At 37.3% G+C, this 19,067-nt stretch overlaps 1 protein-coding gene across 2 annotated transcripts in view; it reads right to left on the bottom strand.

Moving 5' to 3' along the window:
• Positions 1-14,067: 14,067 nt before the first annotated feature.
• The window catches only part of KIAA2026 (KIAA2026 ortholog), a 149,752-nt gene continuing 144,752 nt past the window's right edge, over positions 14,068-19,067 (bottom strand). For both annotated transcript variants that reach the window (XM_032308887.1, XM_032308886.1), the window contains one exon: positions 14,068-18,353. In XM_032308887.1, the coding sequence (XP_032164778.1) occupies positions 14,719-18,353 (3,635 nt within the window). In that variant the 3' untranslated portion in view covers positions 14,068-14,718. The remainder of the gene's footprint in view (positions 18,354-19,067) is intronic.

Genomic DNA, 19,067 nt, shown 5'->3' with positions numbered 1-19,067 from the left:
AATTTCCCGGTTGACCCATTCATTCTTTAGAAGGATGCTGTTTAGTCTCCATGTATTTGGGTTCTTTCCAAACTTCCTTTTGTGGTTGAGTTCTAGCTTTAGAGCATTGTGGTCTGAAAATATGCAGGGAATGATCCCAATCTTTTGATACCGGTTGAGTCCTGATTTAGGACCGAGGATGTGATCTATTCTGGAGAATGTTCCATGTGCACTAGAGAAGAATGTGTATTCTGTTGCTTTGGGATGAAATATTCTGAATATATCTGTGATGTCCATCTGGTCCAGTGTGTCGTTTAAGGCCTTTATTTCCTTGCTGATCTTTTGCTTGGATGATCTGTCCATTTCAGTGAGGGGAGTGTTAAAGTCCCCTACTATTATTGTATTATTGTTGATGTGTTTCTTTGATTTTGTTATTAATTGGTTTATATAGTTGGCTGCTCCCACGTTGGGGGTATAGATATTTAAAATTGTTAAATCTTCTTGTTGGACAGACCCTTTGAGTATGATATAGTGTCCTTCCTCATCTCTTATTATAGTCTTTGGCTTAAAATCTAATTGATCTGATATAAGGATTGCCACTCCTGCTTTCTTGTGATGTCCATTAGCATGGTAAATTCTTTTCCACCCCCTCACTTTAAATCTGGAGGTGTCTTCGGGCTTAAAATGAGTTTCTTGGAGGCAACATATAGATGGGTTTTGTTTTTTTATCCATTCTGATACCCTGTGTCTTTTGACAGGGGCATTTAGCCCATTAACATTCAGGGTAACTATTGAGAGATATGAATTTAGTGCCATTGTATTGCCTTAAGGTGACTGTTACTGTATATGGTCTCTGTTCCTTTCTGATCTACCACTTGTAGGCTCTCTCTTTGCTTAGAGGACCCCTTTCAATATTTCCTGTAGAGCTGGTTTGGTGTTTGCAAATTCTTTCAGTTTTTGTTTGTCCTGGAAGCTTTTAATCTCTCCTTCTATTTTCAATGATAGCCTAGCTGGATATAGTATTCTTGGCTGCATGTTTTTCTCGTTTAGTGCTCTGAAAATATCATGCCAGCTCTTTCTGGCCTGCCAGGTCTCTGTGCATAAGTCAGCTGCCAATCTAATATTTTTACCATTGTATGTTACAGACTTCTTTTCCCGGGCTGCTTTCAGGATTTTCTCTTTGTCACTGAGACTTGTAAATTTTACTATTAGGTGACGGGGTGTGGGCCTATTCCTATTTATTTTGAGGGGCGTTCTCTGAACCTCCTGAATTTTGATGCTCGTTCCCTTTGCCATATTGGGGAAATTCTCCCCAATAATTCTCTCCAGTATACTTTCTGCTCCCCTCTCTCTTTCTTCTTCTTCTGGAATCCCAATTATTCTAATGTTGTTTCGTCTTATGGTGTCACTTATCTCTCGAATTCTCCCCTCGTGGTCCAGTAGCTGTTTGTCCCTCTTTTGCTCAGCTTCTTTATTCTCTGTCATTTGGTCTTCTATATCACTAATTCTTTCTTCTGCCTCATTTATCCTAGCAGTGAGAGCCTCCATTTTGATTGCACTTCATTAATAGCTTTTTTGATTTCAACTTGGTTAGATTTTAGTTCTTTTATTTCTCCAGAAAGGGCTTTTATATCTCTCGAGAGGGTTTCTCTAATATCTTCCATGCCTTTTTCGAGCCCGGCTAGAACCTTGAGAATTGTCATTCTGAACTCTAGATCTGACATATTACCAATGTCTGTATTGATTAGGTCCCTAGCCTTCGGTACTGCCTCTTGTTCTTCTTTTTGTGTTGAATTTTTCCGTCTTGTCATTTTGTCCAGATAAGAGTATATGAAGGGGCAAGTAAAATACTAAAAGGGTGGCAACAACCCCAGGAAAAAATGCTTTAACCAAATTAGAAGAGATCCAAAATCGTGAGGGGGGAGAAAGGGGATAAAAAGAGGTTCAAAAAGGAAGAAAGAAAAAAAAAGAAAAAAAAAAAGAAAGAAAAAAGAAAAGAAAAGAATTTAAAAAAAAGGAAAACACCTAAGAAAATTGTAAAAAAGAAAAAAATATATATATTAGATAAACTAGTAAAAAATCGTTAAAAAAGAAAAAGGTAACAGTTAAAAAAAAAAAATTTACCCGAAGGCGAGAAAAAAAAAAAACAAAAAATGAAAAAGAAAAAAATTAAATTAACTGCAAGACTAAAAAAAAATCACAGGGAAAAAGCCATGAGTTCCGTGCTTGGCTTTCTCCTCCTCTGGAATTCTGCTGCTCTCCTTGGTATTGAAACCGCACTCCTTGGTAGGTGAACTTGGTCTCGGCTGGATTTCTTGTTGATCTTCTGGGGGAGGGGCCTGTTGTAGTGATTCTCAAGTGTCTTTGCCCCAGGCGGAATTACACCGCCCTTACCAGGGGCTGGGGTGAGTAAATCGCTAGGGTTTGCTTTCAGGAGCTTTTGTTCCCTGAGCGCTTTCCGTAGAGTTCCGGAGGACGGGAATACAAATGGCGGCCTCCTGGTCTCTGGCCCGGAGGAGCCGAGAGCCCAGGGCCGCACTCCTCAGTGCGCCCTCAGAGAACAGTGCCCAGTTACTCCCGTCTGCCTGACCTCCGGCCGCGCTCCGAGCTCTCCGAGCCTGCGACCAGTTCAAGGTAACACCAAGCTGTGAGCTTACTGTCGGCTCTGTCTCTGTAGCTGGCTTTCCCGTTCCAATACCCGCAAGGTCTGCGACACTCAGACACCCCCGATCCTTCTGTGACCCTGCGGGACCTGAGGCCACGCTGAACCCGCGTGGGCTTCGCCCCGGTTTAGCCTCTGGAGCGATGTCCCTCAGCGGAACAGACTTTTAAAAGTCCTGATTTTGTGCACCGTTGCTCCGCCGCTTGCCGGGAACCGGCCCCTCCCCCCGGGGTCTATCTTCCCGTCGCTTTGGATTCACTTCTCCGCCGGTCCTACCTTTCAGAAAGTGGTTGTTTTTCTGTTTCCAGAATTGCTGTTCTTCTTCTCTTCGATCTGCCGATGGATTTTCAGGTGTTTGCAATCTTTAGATAAGCTATCTAGCTGATCTCCGGCTAGCTGAAGCAGTCTCAGCCTGCTACTTCTCCGCCATCTTGACTCCTCCCCGACAAATTAGATTTTAAACCAAAGACTATAATAAGAGATGAGGAAGGACAGTGTAGCATACTTAAAGGGTCTGTCCAACAAGAAGATCTAACAATTTTAAATATCTATGTCCCTAAAATGGGAGTAGCCAATATAGAAGTCAATTAACGACGTCAAAGAAACACATCATCAATAATACAATAATAGTAGGGGACTTTAACAACCCCCTCTCTGAAAGGGACAGATCATCTAAGAAAAGATCAACATAGAAATGAAGGCCTTAAATGACACACTGGACCAGATGGACATTACAGATGTATTTAGAACATTCCATCCCAAAGCAACAGGATATACATTCTTCTCTAGTGCACATGGAACATTCTCCAAAATAGATCGCATTCCAGGTCACAAGTCAGGTTTCAACTGGTACCAAAAGATTAGGATCATTCCCTGCCTATTTTCAGAACACAATGCTTTGAAACTAGAACTCACAAGTGGAAAGTTGGAAAGAACTCAAACACATGGAAGCTAAAGAGCATCCAACTAAAGAATGAATGGGTCAACCAGGAAATTAAAGAACTTAAAAAATTCATGGAAACAAATGAAAATGAAAACACAACTGTTCAAAATCTTTGAGATGCAGCAAAGGCAGTCCTAAGAGGAAAGTATATAGTAGTATAAGCCTTTCTCAAGAAACAAGAAAGGTCTCAAATACACAACATAACCATACATCTCAAGGAACTGGAGAAGGAACAGCAAATAAAGCCTAAACCCAGCAGGAGAAGTGAAATAATAAAGATCAAAGCAGAAATCAATGAATTAGAAACCAAAATAACAGTAGAACAGATCAGCAAAATTAGGAACTGATTCTTTGAAAGAATTAATAAGACTGATAAACCCCTAACCAGACTTATCAAAAAGAAAAGAGAAAGGATCCAAATCAATAAAATCACGAATGAAAGAGGAGACCAACACCAAAGAAATACAAATTAATTATAAGAATATATTATGAACAACTATATGCCACCAAATTAGACAATCTGGAAAAAATGGATGCATTCCTAAAGACCTATAAACTACCAAAACTGAACCAGGAAGAAATAGAAAACCTGAACAGACCCATAACTGGTAAGGAAATTGAAGCACTATTAAAAAATATGCCCCAAAATAAGAGCCAAGGGGCAGATGGCTTCCCAGGAGAATTTTACCAAACATTTAAATAATTAATACCTATAAAAATATAAATAAATAAAATAAATTTTAAAATAAAAATAAATAAATAAATAAAATAATTAATACCTATAAAAATACCTATAAAAATACCAAAAAATAGAAATGGAAGGAAAACTTCCAAACTCATTTTATGAGACTGGCATTACCTTGATCCCAAAACCAAAGACCCCATCAAAAAAGAGAATTAGAAACCAATATCCCCCAATTTTATTAATATATTTTGAGTTTTCTTTGGAGAAGAGCTTCGAAAAATAAAATCTGTCATTTTTGAATGTTAAAAAAAAAAAAAAAGAAACCAATATCCCTGATGAATATGGATGCAAAAATTCTCACCAAAATACTAGCCAGTTAGAATGTTCCATGTGCACTAGAGAAGGATTATTCGCCACAACGAAGTGGGATTTATTCCTGGGCTTCAAGATTGGTTCAACACCTGCAAATCAATCTGATACATTTTTTTTATGGTTTATGAACTTTTATTTTTTTTATTTTTTATTTTTTTAATTTATTTTTTATTTTCAGCATAACAGTACTCATTATTTTTGCACCACACCCAGTGCTCTGATACATTAATAAAAGAAAGAACAAGAACCATATTATACTCTCAATAGATGCAGAAAAAGCATTTTGACAAAGTACAGCATCCTTTCTTGATCAAAACTCTTCACAGTGTAGGGATGGGGATACATACCTCAGTATCATAAAAGCTATCAATGAAAAACCCAGAGTGAATATCATTCTCAATGGGGAAAAAGTGAGATCAGGAGCACAGTAGGGATGTCCACTATCTCCACTGCTATTCAACATAGTACTAGAAGTCCTAGCCTCAGCAATTAGACAACAAAAAGAAATAAAAGGCATCCGAATTGGCAAAGAAGTCAAACTCTCATTCTTTGTAGATGGTATGATACTTTGTGTGGAAAACCCAAAAGACTCCATCCGAAAACTGTTAGAACTCATACAGGAATTCAGCAAAGTGGCAGGATATAAAATCAATGCACAGAAATCAATTGCATTTCTATATACCAAGAACAAAACAGAAGAAAGAGAAATTAAGGAGTTGATCCCTTTTACAATTGCCCCCCAAACCAAAAGATACCTAGGAATAAGACTAACCAAAGAGGCAAAGAATTTGTACTCTGAAAACTGTAGAATAGTCAGGAAGGAAATTGAGGAAGACACAAAGAAATGGAAAAATATTCCATGCTTATGGATTAGAAGAACAGATGTTGTGAAAATGTCTATGCTACCTAGAGCAATATACATGTTCAATGCAATCTCTATTAAAATACCATCAACTTTTTTCAAAGAAATGGAAAAAATAATCACAAAATTTGTATAGAACCAGAAAAGACCCTGAATAGCCCAAGGAATGTTGAAAAAGAAAAAGCTGGTGGCATCGCAATCCTGGACTTCAAGCTCTATTACAAAGCTATAATCATTTAGACAGTATGGTACTGACACAAAAACAGACACAGATCAATAGAACAGAATAGAGCCCCAAAATGGACCCTCAACTATGCAGTTAACTAATCTTCGACAAAGCAGTAAAGAATTTGCAATGGAAAAAAGAGTCTCTTCAACAAATGGTATTGGGAAAATTGGACAGCCACATGCAGAAGACTGAAATTGGACCATTCCTTACACCATGTAAAAAATAGACTCAAAATGGATGAAAGACCTCAGTGTGAGACAGGAATCCATCAAAATCCTTGAGCCACCAATGAAAGGAGAATAGAGGCGGCAACTTCTTCAACCTCAGCCACAGTAATGTCTTCCTAGAAACATTGCCAAAGGCAAGAGAAGCAAGGGCCAAAATGAATTATTGGGACTTCATCAAGATAAAAAGCTTTTGCACAGCAAAGGAAACAGCTGACAAAACCAAAAGACAACTGACAGAATGAGAGAAGATTTTTGCAAATGACATATCAGATAAAGGGCTAGTATCCAAAATCTAGAAAGAACTTATCAAACTCAACCACCCAAAGAACAAATAATCCAATCAGGAAATGGGTAGAAGACATTAATACACATTTCTGCAAAGAAGACATCCAAATGGCCAACAGACATGAAAAAGTGCTCAACATCACTTGGCATCAGGGAAATACAAATCAAAACCACAGTGAGATACGAACACATACCAGTTGGAAAGGCTGAAATTAATGTCAGAAAACAGGTGTTGGCAAGGATATGGAAAAAAGGAGAACCCTCCTACACTGTTGGTGGCTGGTTCAGCCACTCTGGAAAAGTATGGAGATTCCTTAAAAAGTTGAAAATAGAGCTACCCTATGAGCCATGGGTCATAGGGTGTGTGTATGTATATATATGGATGCATAATATTGTATCTATATATACACACACAATACATATAGATACACACTATATATATCTATATATGTATCTATATATATCTCTATATATTGTGTGTATATATATAGATACACACAATATTATGCATCCATCAAAAAAAACCTCCATGAAATCTTGCCATTTGCAACAATGTGGATGGAACTAGAGGGTATTTTGCTAAGCAAAATAAGTCAATCAGAGAAAGACAATTATCACTGATAAGAGGAATCTAAGAAGCAAAACAGAGGATCATAGGTGAAGGGAGGGAAAAATGAAACAAGATGAAACCAGAGAGGGTAACAAACCATAAGAGACTCTTGATCTCAGGAAACAGAAGTTTGCTGGAGAGGAGGGGTGTGGGAGGGATAGGGTCTTGGTGGGGATGATGGACACTGGGGATGGTATGTGCTATGGTCAATGCTGTGAATTATGTAAGACTGATGAGTCACAGACCTGTGCCCATGAAACACATAATACATTATATGTTAATTAAGAAAAACGAAAAAAAAGTAATTTTAAGCAATTTTTTTAGCTTAACCGTTTTTACATAATTGGTGCTATATATGCTCAGATTGAAGTAATTCTAGAATTATAATTCCTAAGATAGTGTTTTGTCAATGTAAGTGGTTTTAATAAAATTCTTCTGGAGGTTAGACCACTTAATTTGATCCTCTGGAATTAAATCCAAATAAGTATTGTATTTAGATTGAACTAAATAGCCTACTATTAATTAAGCCATAACTGAATTTTTACATGATCATAGGAAAACAATTAATAAACACCATTTATACATACTATGAATTGTGGGAAGAAATCTATAAAAATAACAGAATATTTATCTCAATTAATTTTGGTTTAAAAAACAATGTAAAACAAGACATCCACCAAAACCAAAACCCCAAACAAACCCAAATACCATCCTCCAACTAAACCTATTAGTCTTTTTTATTAGTGTAGCCTAGGTTCACTGATTAATTTAGGGCAGATAATTGTTGATATTCTTCGCTGTTAAAACATTTTTAAGTTTTATGCAGTCTTTCCCTTAAACAACAACAACAACAAACAAATAAACCCTTCCACTGTGCTTCTCAGTCTAAATACAGGTTTCCCTCACTATCTGAAAGTGGAGGGTTCTTATGAAAAGCTTCAAGCTGAGATGGTGTAAAGTGGAGACAATTACCACTAATTTATATGGGAAAGTTTTTTAGTGGTCCCAGATCCCAAAAATAACCTCTTAAGTAAGCTATTGTGGATAACTTAGGACACATTTTGCTAACAGATTCAAAGCAAATTGAGATAAACACAGATGCTCACAGACACAGGTCAAACCTATGGCAATTTGATGCTGAGACACTGAGCACAGTTCCCAGGGAAGGAGCTTGGTGGTACCTCACTGCTTGGGGTGCTGCTACCTCTGTAAAATTTCACTGCAAAACAAACACTAAATGCTTTTTTTGCTTTTCTCCATTTTTGTAAAAACAAAAAACCTCTTTGGATTTCTTTCAGTTATCTTTTGTAAAAGTGAAAGAGCATAATGAAAGCTTTTGGAAATTGGGGCAAACCTATAGTTTCTAACTCTTTTTCTCATTTCTCTGGTGCTACCATCACTGCCAGATAAGCTCTTCAAGTGTGAAGAACACAGGCAGCAATCTCTTCAACCTCTTCAACAGCAAGATTGACCCACTTAGTAACTTGACCACCTAGTAACTTCCTAATTGGCTCGTCACTAGTCAAGTAAACGATAGCAGCTACTGTATTAAACATTTACTTTGTGGTAGGCTTTGGGCCAAGTGTATTACACAAATTATCACATCTAATCCTCACAGCAATCCTGCAAGGTAATTTAATTGATCTTTATCTTATGTAAATACCCTTGCTTTGGAAGCTTCCCTAGAATCCCAATTACTTTCAGAATATTTTTCAGTCCTTTATTACCCTAAATTGCCTATTTTTTAGTTACTCCCCTTTGGCCCTCTTAACCAATAATACTCGTTTCAAATTCAATTGCTCTGTTCCCTAAATGCTCCTTGTGTTTTTCTTTAAAATTGAGATATAATTGGGGCACCTGGGTGGCTCAGTGGGTTGGGGCCTCTGCCTTCGGCTGGGGTCATGGTCCCGGAATCCTGGGGTCGAGCCCCGCGTCGGGCTCCCTGCTCGGCGGGGAGCCTGTTTCCTCCTCTCTCTGCCTGCCTCTCTGCCTACTTGTGGTCCCTGTCTGTCAGATAAATAGGTAGAGTCTTTAAAAAAAAATTGAGATATAATTGAAATGCAATATAGTATTAGATTTAGCCCCCGTTTTCAAAAGTTTGCTGTACACTATTTCACTTCTACAAAAGATCTCCATTAGTACCTGTTTTTGCTAACCAAAAGAAATTCAAGAGGTTTTTTGTTTTTACAAAAAAAAACGGAAAAAAGCAAAAACAGCATTCAGCGTTTGTTTTCCAGTGAGCCTTTACAGAGGCAGCAGGCACCCCAGTGATGAGGGAGCAGAAGTCTGGCTGAAGAAGCAGCACAAGCTAACACCCTGCAACCTCCCCCACCCCCACTCCTGGGTGGGACATAAGTGACATTCTTCCAGGAATCTCCCAACTATCTTAATGTTAATGCCTTGCTAGAGGGGAGAAACAATCTTAACTTGACAGTGGCAAGGCCTCTGGTATCTTACAGGTCTCCTTTAACACATGAAAGTTCTTTTGAAGCCTCCCTTTTCCTTACTCTCCCAACCCGTAATATAGAATCAGCCACCCCTCACAACCCCAGTACAACAGCTCTTTCTGCCATGCAGGTCCTGTCCCCATGCTCTAATAAACCATCATTTTGCACCAAAGACATCTCCAGAATTCTTTCTTCGTCATCTGCTCCAGACCTCATTTCACCGTACTTCACTTATATTCCAAAACCACATCACCAATGTTTACATGATGTATATATTGTAGAACGATCATCCATTAAGTCTCGTTAACACCCATCACCACCCAGTTACTTTTTTTTTTTTTTAAGATTTTATTTGTCAGAGAAAGAGCACAAGCAGCGGGAGCAGCAGGCAGAGGGAAAAGCAGGTTCCCTGTTGAGCAAGGTGCCTGATGTGGGACTTGATTCCAGGACCCGGGGTTCATGAGCCAAAGGCAGACACTTAACCATCCCTATGATATTTTTCTTATAATGAGAACTTTTAAGATCTACTCTTAGCAACTTTTCAATGTGCAATACTGTATTGTTAACTTCCCAGTGCTTTTCTAAGGCTGAGTGAGTCCTTGCAAGCTCAGTTCTAAATATACTTTCAGTCCCAGCACAAATGCCACCTTTTATATGAAACCTCTATCATCTCACTTCTGAATTCCTAAGAGTTCTTTATTTCTCTGACATATACTTTTAACTCATTGTTATATTCTTTTATTGTGTTTTGTGTTGAGGATAGGGGTGGAATCTTACTCATCTACACTTCCTACACTTTCTGTATTACATGGCTCTCAACAAATGCATAGAATAAATTTACACCTCTTTAAATTTGAAACTTAAGCTGACAGTACTTTCCATTTCCATTGATAATTTATGAATGATATTGAGGATTACACAAATAAAAACATGTATTTGATTCTTCAGTACTTTTTCATTTATTACTTAACTACAGTACTTTCTCACACTCAGATTTTGTCCCCAATTTGAACTATAAGAACCTGAACTATGCCATGCCCTTCATTCAGCTTTTTCAATAAACTTGTTAACAAGCCAAGCACTGTGGCATGCATAATAAATGCTTGTTGAATAAATTAGTAAAAATACCTGGGACAGATGACAGCATTAGAACAACAGTGAGGCTTCAGGCTCAGGTGACAGCAAAACAACTTTTGGAATGACTTATGGTAAATTGTAGATCATCTCTGTTATAGTACAGTGTAATTTTGGATAACTCCTCAACAAATTTCTTAGATCATTTTCAGAATTTGCTGCATTCTCAAGCTTTTAATAGTCAAGATTTCTTAATTCACTAAGTTGATGTGATATACTGGGTCAAATAAACATTTTCATTTATCTTCATGTACTGCTTTAGACATCACTGCTTTAATTATAAAACTACTGACGTCAATTAATTATTAAATGCACCCAAAAATTGGAGGCTTGAAATGGAAATGGGTCTAAAGATACACACACACACACACATATATGTATACACACTTTTATATATAAAATATATGTACATTTTTTAACTACAAAGAATTTATTTATATACGTGTGTGTGTGTGTATAAATAAAAGTATATATATATATATATATCTTTTTAACTACAAAGGAGAACTATTTTTTTTTCTTTCAGGAAAAACCATAAAGGAAATGAGAGGAAAGAGCTAACATATCAGAAAGAGATATTATTTTAGCATGTTTTAACTTAGCATTTAAAATGATGCTGAATGCAGACATCCAGACGTCCTCATTCTATACTATGTATAAAAACATTATTCCAGGACCATGAAGGGTTACAGTAGCACTGTAGTGACTTTTCCTCTGCATAAATGCCTTTATAAACAACTATTAAAGAATACTTAATGATGAAGTTTTAGAATATAAGTGAAGTTCGGAGAGGTGAGGTCTGGAGCCAATGACCAAGAAAGAATTCTCGAGACATCTTTGGTGCAAAATGGTGGTTTATTAGTCACAGGACCTGTGGGCAGAAAGAGCTGCTGCCCCAGGGCTGTGAGGAGTGGTCCACTCTATACTTACGAGGGAGTCAGGGATGGTGTAAGTCTATAAGAAATTTTGGAAACAAGGTGTCCAGGACCTTGAGGAACTAGCTATTGTTGGAAAAAGGTTATTTACTACCAGTAATAAAACCTTTGTTATGAGACCCTTCAGATGTATATCAGTGGGCCATATGCTTGGGAATGATTGTCAACATGCATCTTGGGGGGTTTAGAGAAAAAGGAAGTTTCCAAAGAAATTGTTCAAGTAGACTTAAGTATTCTGGGTGGGGGGTAGGGGTTGATCAGGCTAGGATTGCTCTTTGCCCTTAGCAAAGCCTTAAGGTGGGGTAGTTGAGTCCCTAGAGGAATGTCACTCTCCCAGTTGCAAGGGCTTGTCAGTGGGTAAGGAAATTTAATAACTTTTCTTCTGCCTCTGTTTCCCACATCAATAACACTGAATAGAAAGAACTGAGGAATTTGACTTTGTACTTTTTGGCCAAGAGCCCAGAAATCCACGTGACCTACCAGACTGAAAGCAAAGGAGAAAGAATTTGGCTTTTGATTATATAAATCTATTAATTCAGTCAAGTTTCTAGTAAAAAATGGAGTATTACTTTCAAAAAGTAAACCAGAACTTAAATCATGCAAGATATCTAGATTTCTCACTGATTTATTCAGCAATTACATATTGCATGTCTATCGGGTGCCAGTTGTTGAGGGGACAATGAGGACAACTGACAAGGTCTCTCTTTAAAAGGAAGACAGGCATTAAATAACTGCATACAAATAATCTTCTTATAGTAATATAGTACCATGCCCTTCTTGATCCATGTCCTCAATCTACGAGTGACTGTGGTATCTTGATGCTGAGTATGGTAAGGAGAGGGAGTTACGTCATTTGTAAGAAGATCTACAATGAAACATTAAGTCACAGAGAACATATAAAAAGACCTTGACCTACTATTGAACTTAACTAGAGTGCAATAGGCAAGAGATTAGGTTGAAAAGAAGCTGGTGAAGTAAGCAGAAATAGACTGAAGAGCCTTTTAGGCCCTAAGGGGATGGGAGGTGGGGGCAGGGCTTCACTCTAAAAGGTTCACCAGAGCAGAGAGTTTCAAAGGTCATATTAGGATTTTGTATTTAGGAGTTAGAAAAGAATTAGTGGTTAATAATTAGTTTAGGTCCTTCACTGGGATTAAAGTAAAGTTGAGCCATAAATAATTCAGTAAATTAGTTTCTGGAAATGGCTCAGATAATTCTTTTCAGGCAAAAGATGCATAGTTTCAGGCTATTTTGCTTTAAAAGGGGAGTATGTAAATAAATTAATTTATTGAGCACCACCTATGCACAATGAGATGAATTTCCAAATATCACCCACATCCCCTTGAAATCCAAGGTCTACCTAAACGGACAGGGAAAGAGGGAAGGTGACTACATAGTAGAGCATTGACTGGCAAAGATACTATTTTAGAACATAACTATAGGTTCTTGAGAGCCTTTAACAACTTTCCCGGAACACCCTCACTACCTTCTCCACTTTGATAACTAATAAATATCAATGTAGTTTCAAAGGAAGTCATTAGGTCCATTCTTCCCAAACATTCTCAAGCCCAGGCATCATGTGATGAGTTTTAACAACATCATTATAAATATAATGTGGATGAGTATACAATCAGTATCCCAAATAAGATAATGGATATAAAGATTCAATAAATATAAAATTTTTTTAGGCTTTTAAATATAAAATCTATCTTCTTGCTTTGTCTTTTGTTTTTTAAATATTTATAACTAAGCAATTACACATCGTGTGTATATTTCCCATGCTGTGCATGCCTTTTTTTTTTTTAATTTCTAATTGTAGTATAGTTAACATATAGTGTTATATTAGTTTCAGGTGCACAATACAGTGATTTTAACAATTCTATACACTACTCAGTGTTCATTGTGGTGATAAAATCTATCTTTTATTTAAAATGAGGCATAATCTGAAATACCACAAAGTCAAACCCTGAGAATAAGCTGACCCATAAAAACTGTTTGCTTTACAACAGAATATAAATAACTACTCTGTAATTGGAAAAACAAAACATAACAAAAGCAAAAAATACTTATAATTGAAGATGTCCATATTCCTTTGTTATTCTAAATTTAAAAAGGGAAAATTCATGTTTTATCATTTTGGAAAATCAGTCAACTATGAACAAAAACCTCAGTATAAAACTAGATATATCACATGGAAACTTAGATAAAGGGTACATGGGACATCTTCATACTACCATCACAACTTCTTGCGGATCTAAGATTTTTAAAAAATTAAAAGTTAGTAAAACATATCTGGGGTGCATTAACATAAACCAAACACATTGGTCTGAAAGATTACTTGTTTTGGTCAATGGAGAATTTGGTGGTAAAATGAGAAAAAAAAATGAAATTCAGAGTGAATTTTTACAACAGAAGTAATGTACAATCATGGAAAAGGATTTAAAGCATCAGGCCTCCTAGTTTAGGTCTACCACCCACTAGCTAGGTGACCGTGGACAACACCCTTAACCTTTCAAGGATACTGTGAAAAATAAATAAGATATGTCAAGTTTATAAACTGTAAAACCTTGTACAAGTGTTAGCCATTAATTCAAATTTCCCAGTCTTAATTCCTTTTTGTAAAGGGCTGTTTCATTTTATATAATGTATTCTTACAATGGAATAAGAGCGCACTTTAAAAATGGTATTCAAACAAAGAAATACAGCAACTCAATTTATTACATGCAGATTCTTCTGCATTGTTGCTAACAGTTCACTGGTCCAAAATTACTAAAATACTTAAAAAACTATACATTATGTAAACAAAACATAAATAAGACAGCATAGTTCTTTGTACATATAGTTTAGTACAGGTTGTTAGGGATTTCAGAGTATGTACAATTTTACACCATGGACTGCATTTTCACAATGCATATATATATGTGTATATATGTATATATTTATATATTTTTTACAGAAACAAAAACAAGATTTCATTAATGACACAGAATATCACATTGTAGATACACGGTGCAATAGTCCAAATTCAAGAAGAAACATGTCAATGCAAGTGTGCAAAAGGCTAGCTTACTCCAAACTAGTAAAACTTGACTTAATTTATGCAATACAGACAGGGTAAATCCTAACTGTTTAAACGTCCTTTGAAAACATATTCATACCAGTAAGTGAAATGGAATAGATCTTTTCTTCCCCAAGAAAACAAAGCCTTGTTGCAAGCTAATGAAAAGATACATTAAAACACATACACACAACTATGTATAGTATGCTTTCAACAGTGTAATAAAGTTAAAAATTTTTATGGGAGTCAAAACAATGCCCCATTATTTAAAACCTGGCTCATTAAGTCTAGATTCAAGATGCAGCTGTGTCGGGCTTCTCTAAGTCAGATGAGTGAAAAGCAGGGAAGACAGAGGCAGGATTTCGACTAGCAGATACAAGAATTTGAGAGAGAGAAGGAGAGAGAGAAGAAACCTTAGATGCTGGAGTATTTATGGTATTCAAAATGGCTCCTTCTGGGCTAACCAACAATTTTTTGACTGATGTGTCCAAATGAAATACTGATGTGCTACTTGGCAATGGAGGATTAGTAGAGCAAATGGCAGAAACCAAAGAGGTCTTAGCCAAAAGAGTAGCAGAAGGAGACTTAATTACTGAAGTCAATGATACTGTTGGTGTGGGAGATGGAACAGAAACTTTAGAAGTTGTGTTTATGATCTGTGGTGTTGTATGTACTGTGGGTAGAGGACTGGCATTCCCAAGAGAGTTGACAATTTTTGTAGAGCTTCTTAGAGAATGTTTCACAGGGTGCCCACCTGAAGAATTATTTAATGCTAGTGTAATTTTCTGGGCAGGGTTATCTACTGATGTAGGTGGAAGGCCTTGGCCACTGTTAAGAACTAAGGGAGGTCCATATTTGGGATTACTAGATATAAGAAGAACATGGCTGCCAGCTCCAAGACCCTGTGGTGGAACAACAAACCGTGTTCCATTAATCATGATCTGAGTGCCAGGTGCCAAAGGTGTACTGGTGTTGATGACTATTTTTTGCTGAATACAAGGTTCACTCAACTGACCCCCTATCACACTATTTACATTTGATGGTGCTGTAGCGGTGTGAATGACAGACCCACCTGCAGCGGAACTGTGACTGGGGGTTGATTTGACTAAAGCAGGGAACATCTGCTGGTTTGGCAGAGAAGCAAAACTGGAAATATTAATTATTTTACCTGGACTTGGTGAAAGGGGTGGCAATTCAGTCTGAGGTTTATTTGTGTTTATATTTGTTGGCACTGTAGTTGAAATCCCTGGTGACTGAAACTGGACAGAAGTCCGAGATTGTCTTTTAGAAAGAGATACAGAACGTGTGGCTCCTGGTACTGTTGCCATTTGTGGAACTGTGTTGATTACTTTAGGGGATATATTCACAGGTGTAGGCAAAGCAACAGTAACAGGGATTTGCAAAGCCGATGTTAAACATTTAGGAGACACTGGTTGTGTAGTTGAAATCAGAACAGATGATGCAAGATGTCCTGTTTTCACAGTTGATATAGCCACAGTGTTTCCGAGATTTGATGTGCAAAGTCTATTTGACAAAATAGGCATAATTCTTGAAGAGGTATCATTTCCACTAACTAAAACAGGAGGTCGTGTCCCAACTGAAGCAGAGGTTGAGGTCACTGAAAGAGAACCCAAAGATACATTCGCTCCTGTTACTGAAAACATGTTTACTGCTCTTGTTGCAGAAACCACTGATTCATTAACAGGAGTAGTATTTTGACTCACAAAATTTGAGTTTACTGGAATTGAATTACCACTTGTTGACAATGGCAAGACATAGCCCTTGCTACTTTTTTCTTCTCCTTTGGGGGTTACATTTTGCAATAAGTTAATTGATGGTATAGCTGGCACACTGCCTGAACTGTTTATAATTGCTTGACCTATGTTAAGTCCAATTTTCACATCTTTTATCTGAGACACAGTTGGTGAAGAATTTATTTTTATTGGTGCTCCCACTGTAGATGGAATTAGTACTAACTGGGGCTGTTCTGGAGTCTTAACATAGGTTTTATTCAAGGGGGAAGGAAGAGTTTGTTTTAATGGTTCTGCCACAATAGTTGGAGTTGAAGTGCCACTGGGAATTGGAGCATTAATAAAAACTAATTTCTGGGCTGAGACAACTGTAGATGTTGATGCAGGTGTCACATTAATTGCAGTTCCACTGCCAGAAGAAAGAATAGATGGAGTTGACACCAGCATAAGTTTGTGAACTGCACTCCCACTGATGACATCTCCACTTGTTACTGCTGTTGCTTCTGATCTTGTAACAGGGAAACTTTTTGTGAAATAATCTACTTGTTGCTGTTTACTTGGAGTATGAATAACATTTGCACTGGCTTGTCCAAAATTTCCTGTTGATATGCTAATTACACTTACTGAATTATTTGCTGTTGATGGCGGTACAGTACCAGAAGAAACAGAGGACTTTAAGGGAGAAGAAGGCATGTGTGAAGCTTTATCTATTATGTGACCCAAATTACCACTGCAGGAAGGTTGGCCTAATGTAAGCTTGAGATTCTTTCCCACTGATGGATTAAAGCCAGATGGAATGGAAACAGAAGTTGGTGTTTGGCTAAAAGGTGGGAGACTAGATGTAGTAGTCATTCCAACTGCGGGTGAAAAAACAGAGGATGATGTTGATTTGGGCACCAGAAATGCCTGAAGATGAGGAGCAAAAGTGAAAACTGAACTTGCAGATAAGCTGTTGAGTGAATTTTGATCTGGACTGGTCTGTACTTTTACAACTCCAGTGTTCCCACCTCGTGTCCTAACAAGAATTGACTCTGAATCTCTTATACACACAGTTTTCAGTTCTTGCTTTGCTTCAGAAGAATCAGCAGTTTGTTGTGCAAAACAGTTGAGGGAACTATCAGGATTTGTAGATCCACTTAGTCTTGTTGCTGGTAACAGAGGCTGAACTGTTGAGGAGATGGTGGATGAAGCAATGGGCTGGGAGAATGTAGCTGCTGAAACTGCATTCTTGACTTTTCCTGATTCACTCTGGCTAGTCTTAACTGGAGGTATTAATAAACTACTTATGGAGGTTACAGGTGACAAAGGCTGTGGCCTACCACTACTTACATTTGACAAAGGTGTAACGGTCCTATTGAAAACTATATTAGTTAGTTGGTTAGAAACAGTTCCTGCTGAGCTGACAAGAACTGATGGTAAAGAACAGTTTACATTTGCTGTCTGTGGGAAAGATGAACAATGATGTTCTGTACCTTTCTGTTGAAGTGGCAGTATTTCCTTTGCAACTGCTTTCCCATCCTTGTGCTGAATCACAAAATTCTTGGGCAGAATGAGAACCTGCTGCATGATTTTTTCTCCTGTTTTAGGATCTAGCACAGGTTGCATCTGAATCTTCACAGAGCTGTTTTGGAGATCTATGGGCAACCACTGACCACAAGGCATTTTGTATACCATTTGTAAAGGACCTTTTGTACTGGTGTGGCAGGTCAATGCTGGCTTTATGGGGCTGGCTTCTAGAGGAGATATAACTGGTTTATCCACTGTAGGAGCAATTCTACCTGTGGAAGAGGGCAGTTGATTTGTTAAGGTCACTTTGTTCCCAATATTCTTTGCAAGCAAGGCCTGAATAGGTTTGGTCCCTTTCTGGAGAACAGATACTGGTGTTGAATCCATTGAGGCAAAGGACTCTGGAAACAGTGGCTCTGCATGCTTTAATTCATTCAAACAGTCAATTTGCATCTCACCTTCTACATGCTCAACTGTTGTCTCATTTGTGCTTAATTTTGCTTTCTTTCTTGGGGAAAGCTCTTTTGTGCTATCATCCAGATAATTAGTTTGTTTAGACTGTCGTTTAAGTGTTTTAGGCAGTATCTTCGGAACATCTTTAAAAGGCAATTCCTTTTTCAACAACTTGCTTCTGGCCATAGGAAACTCTATTTCTGACAGTTTCATATCATCTGAAAGTTATAAAGCAAGCATTTTGTTTAAATAAAACAGCAACTGAATAGAAATAATAAGGCCAATCATAAAAAAAGCAAGTCAATCTCTGAACTGGCAATTTATTAAGAAATCTACTTTAGGATGATTCAATATTGGAAATTCAGGTAAGGTTGATATTTTGATAGTGTAACCATTCCCAAGAACTATGTATTAATGAATGGATTATTTTGTTCTAACTCTACTAATTCTGCTGCCCATACAAATACAGAGGAAAATTTATACCTCACAGATACTCAAATCAGCAATTAGAGCCCAGAATTCTAATCTAGTTTCAGAGACTCAAAAGGATGAAAAGTGTTCAGCTTTTCCTGGTGTTTAATTATTCATTCTTACAGTAAAAAATTTATTTTCATATCTGGTGAACCTGGGTTGATGAGAAGCTACTCTTTTTCAATAAACCAAAGACATGAAAAACAGGCTAAAACATTTCTAACCACAAATTTTCACACATCTCTTATATAATGAAAGGAAGTTTTTAAAACTAGATTTGCAGAAAAAGATAACTACATTTACAGAATAACATAATCTGATAAATCAAAATGCATTACAGATAACCTAATCCAACCTCCTTATTAGAATGTTATGTTCAATCTGAGGTTTATTTGGCCATCAACCTTGGTCATTTCTCATAAAAAAATCTTCACAGTATTAGGAACTTATCAAGTTCCATT

The sequence above is a fragment of the Mustela erminea genome, chromosome 12 (genome assembly GCF_009829155.1).
Source record: "Mustela erminea isolate mMusErm1 chromosome 12, mMusErm1.Pri, whole genome shotgun sequence".
Lineage (NCBI taxonomy): Eukaryota > Metazoa > Chordata > Mammalia > Carnivora > Mustelidae > Mustela > Mustela erminea.
This window is presented reverse-complemented; position numbering and strand designations above follow the sequence as displayed.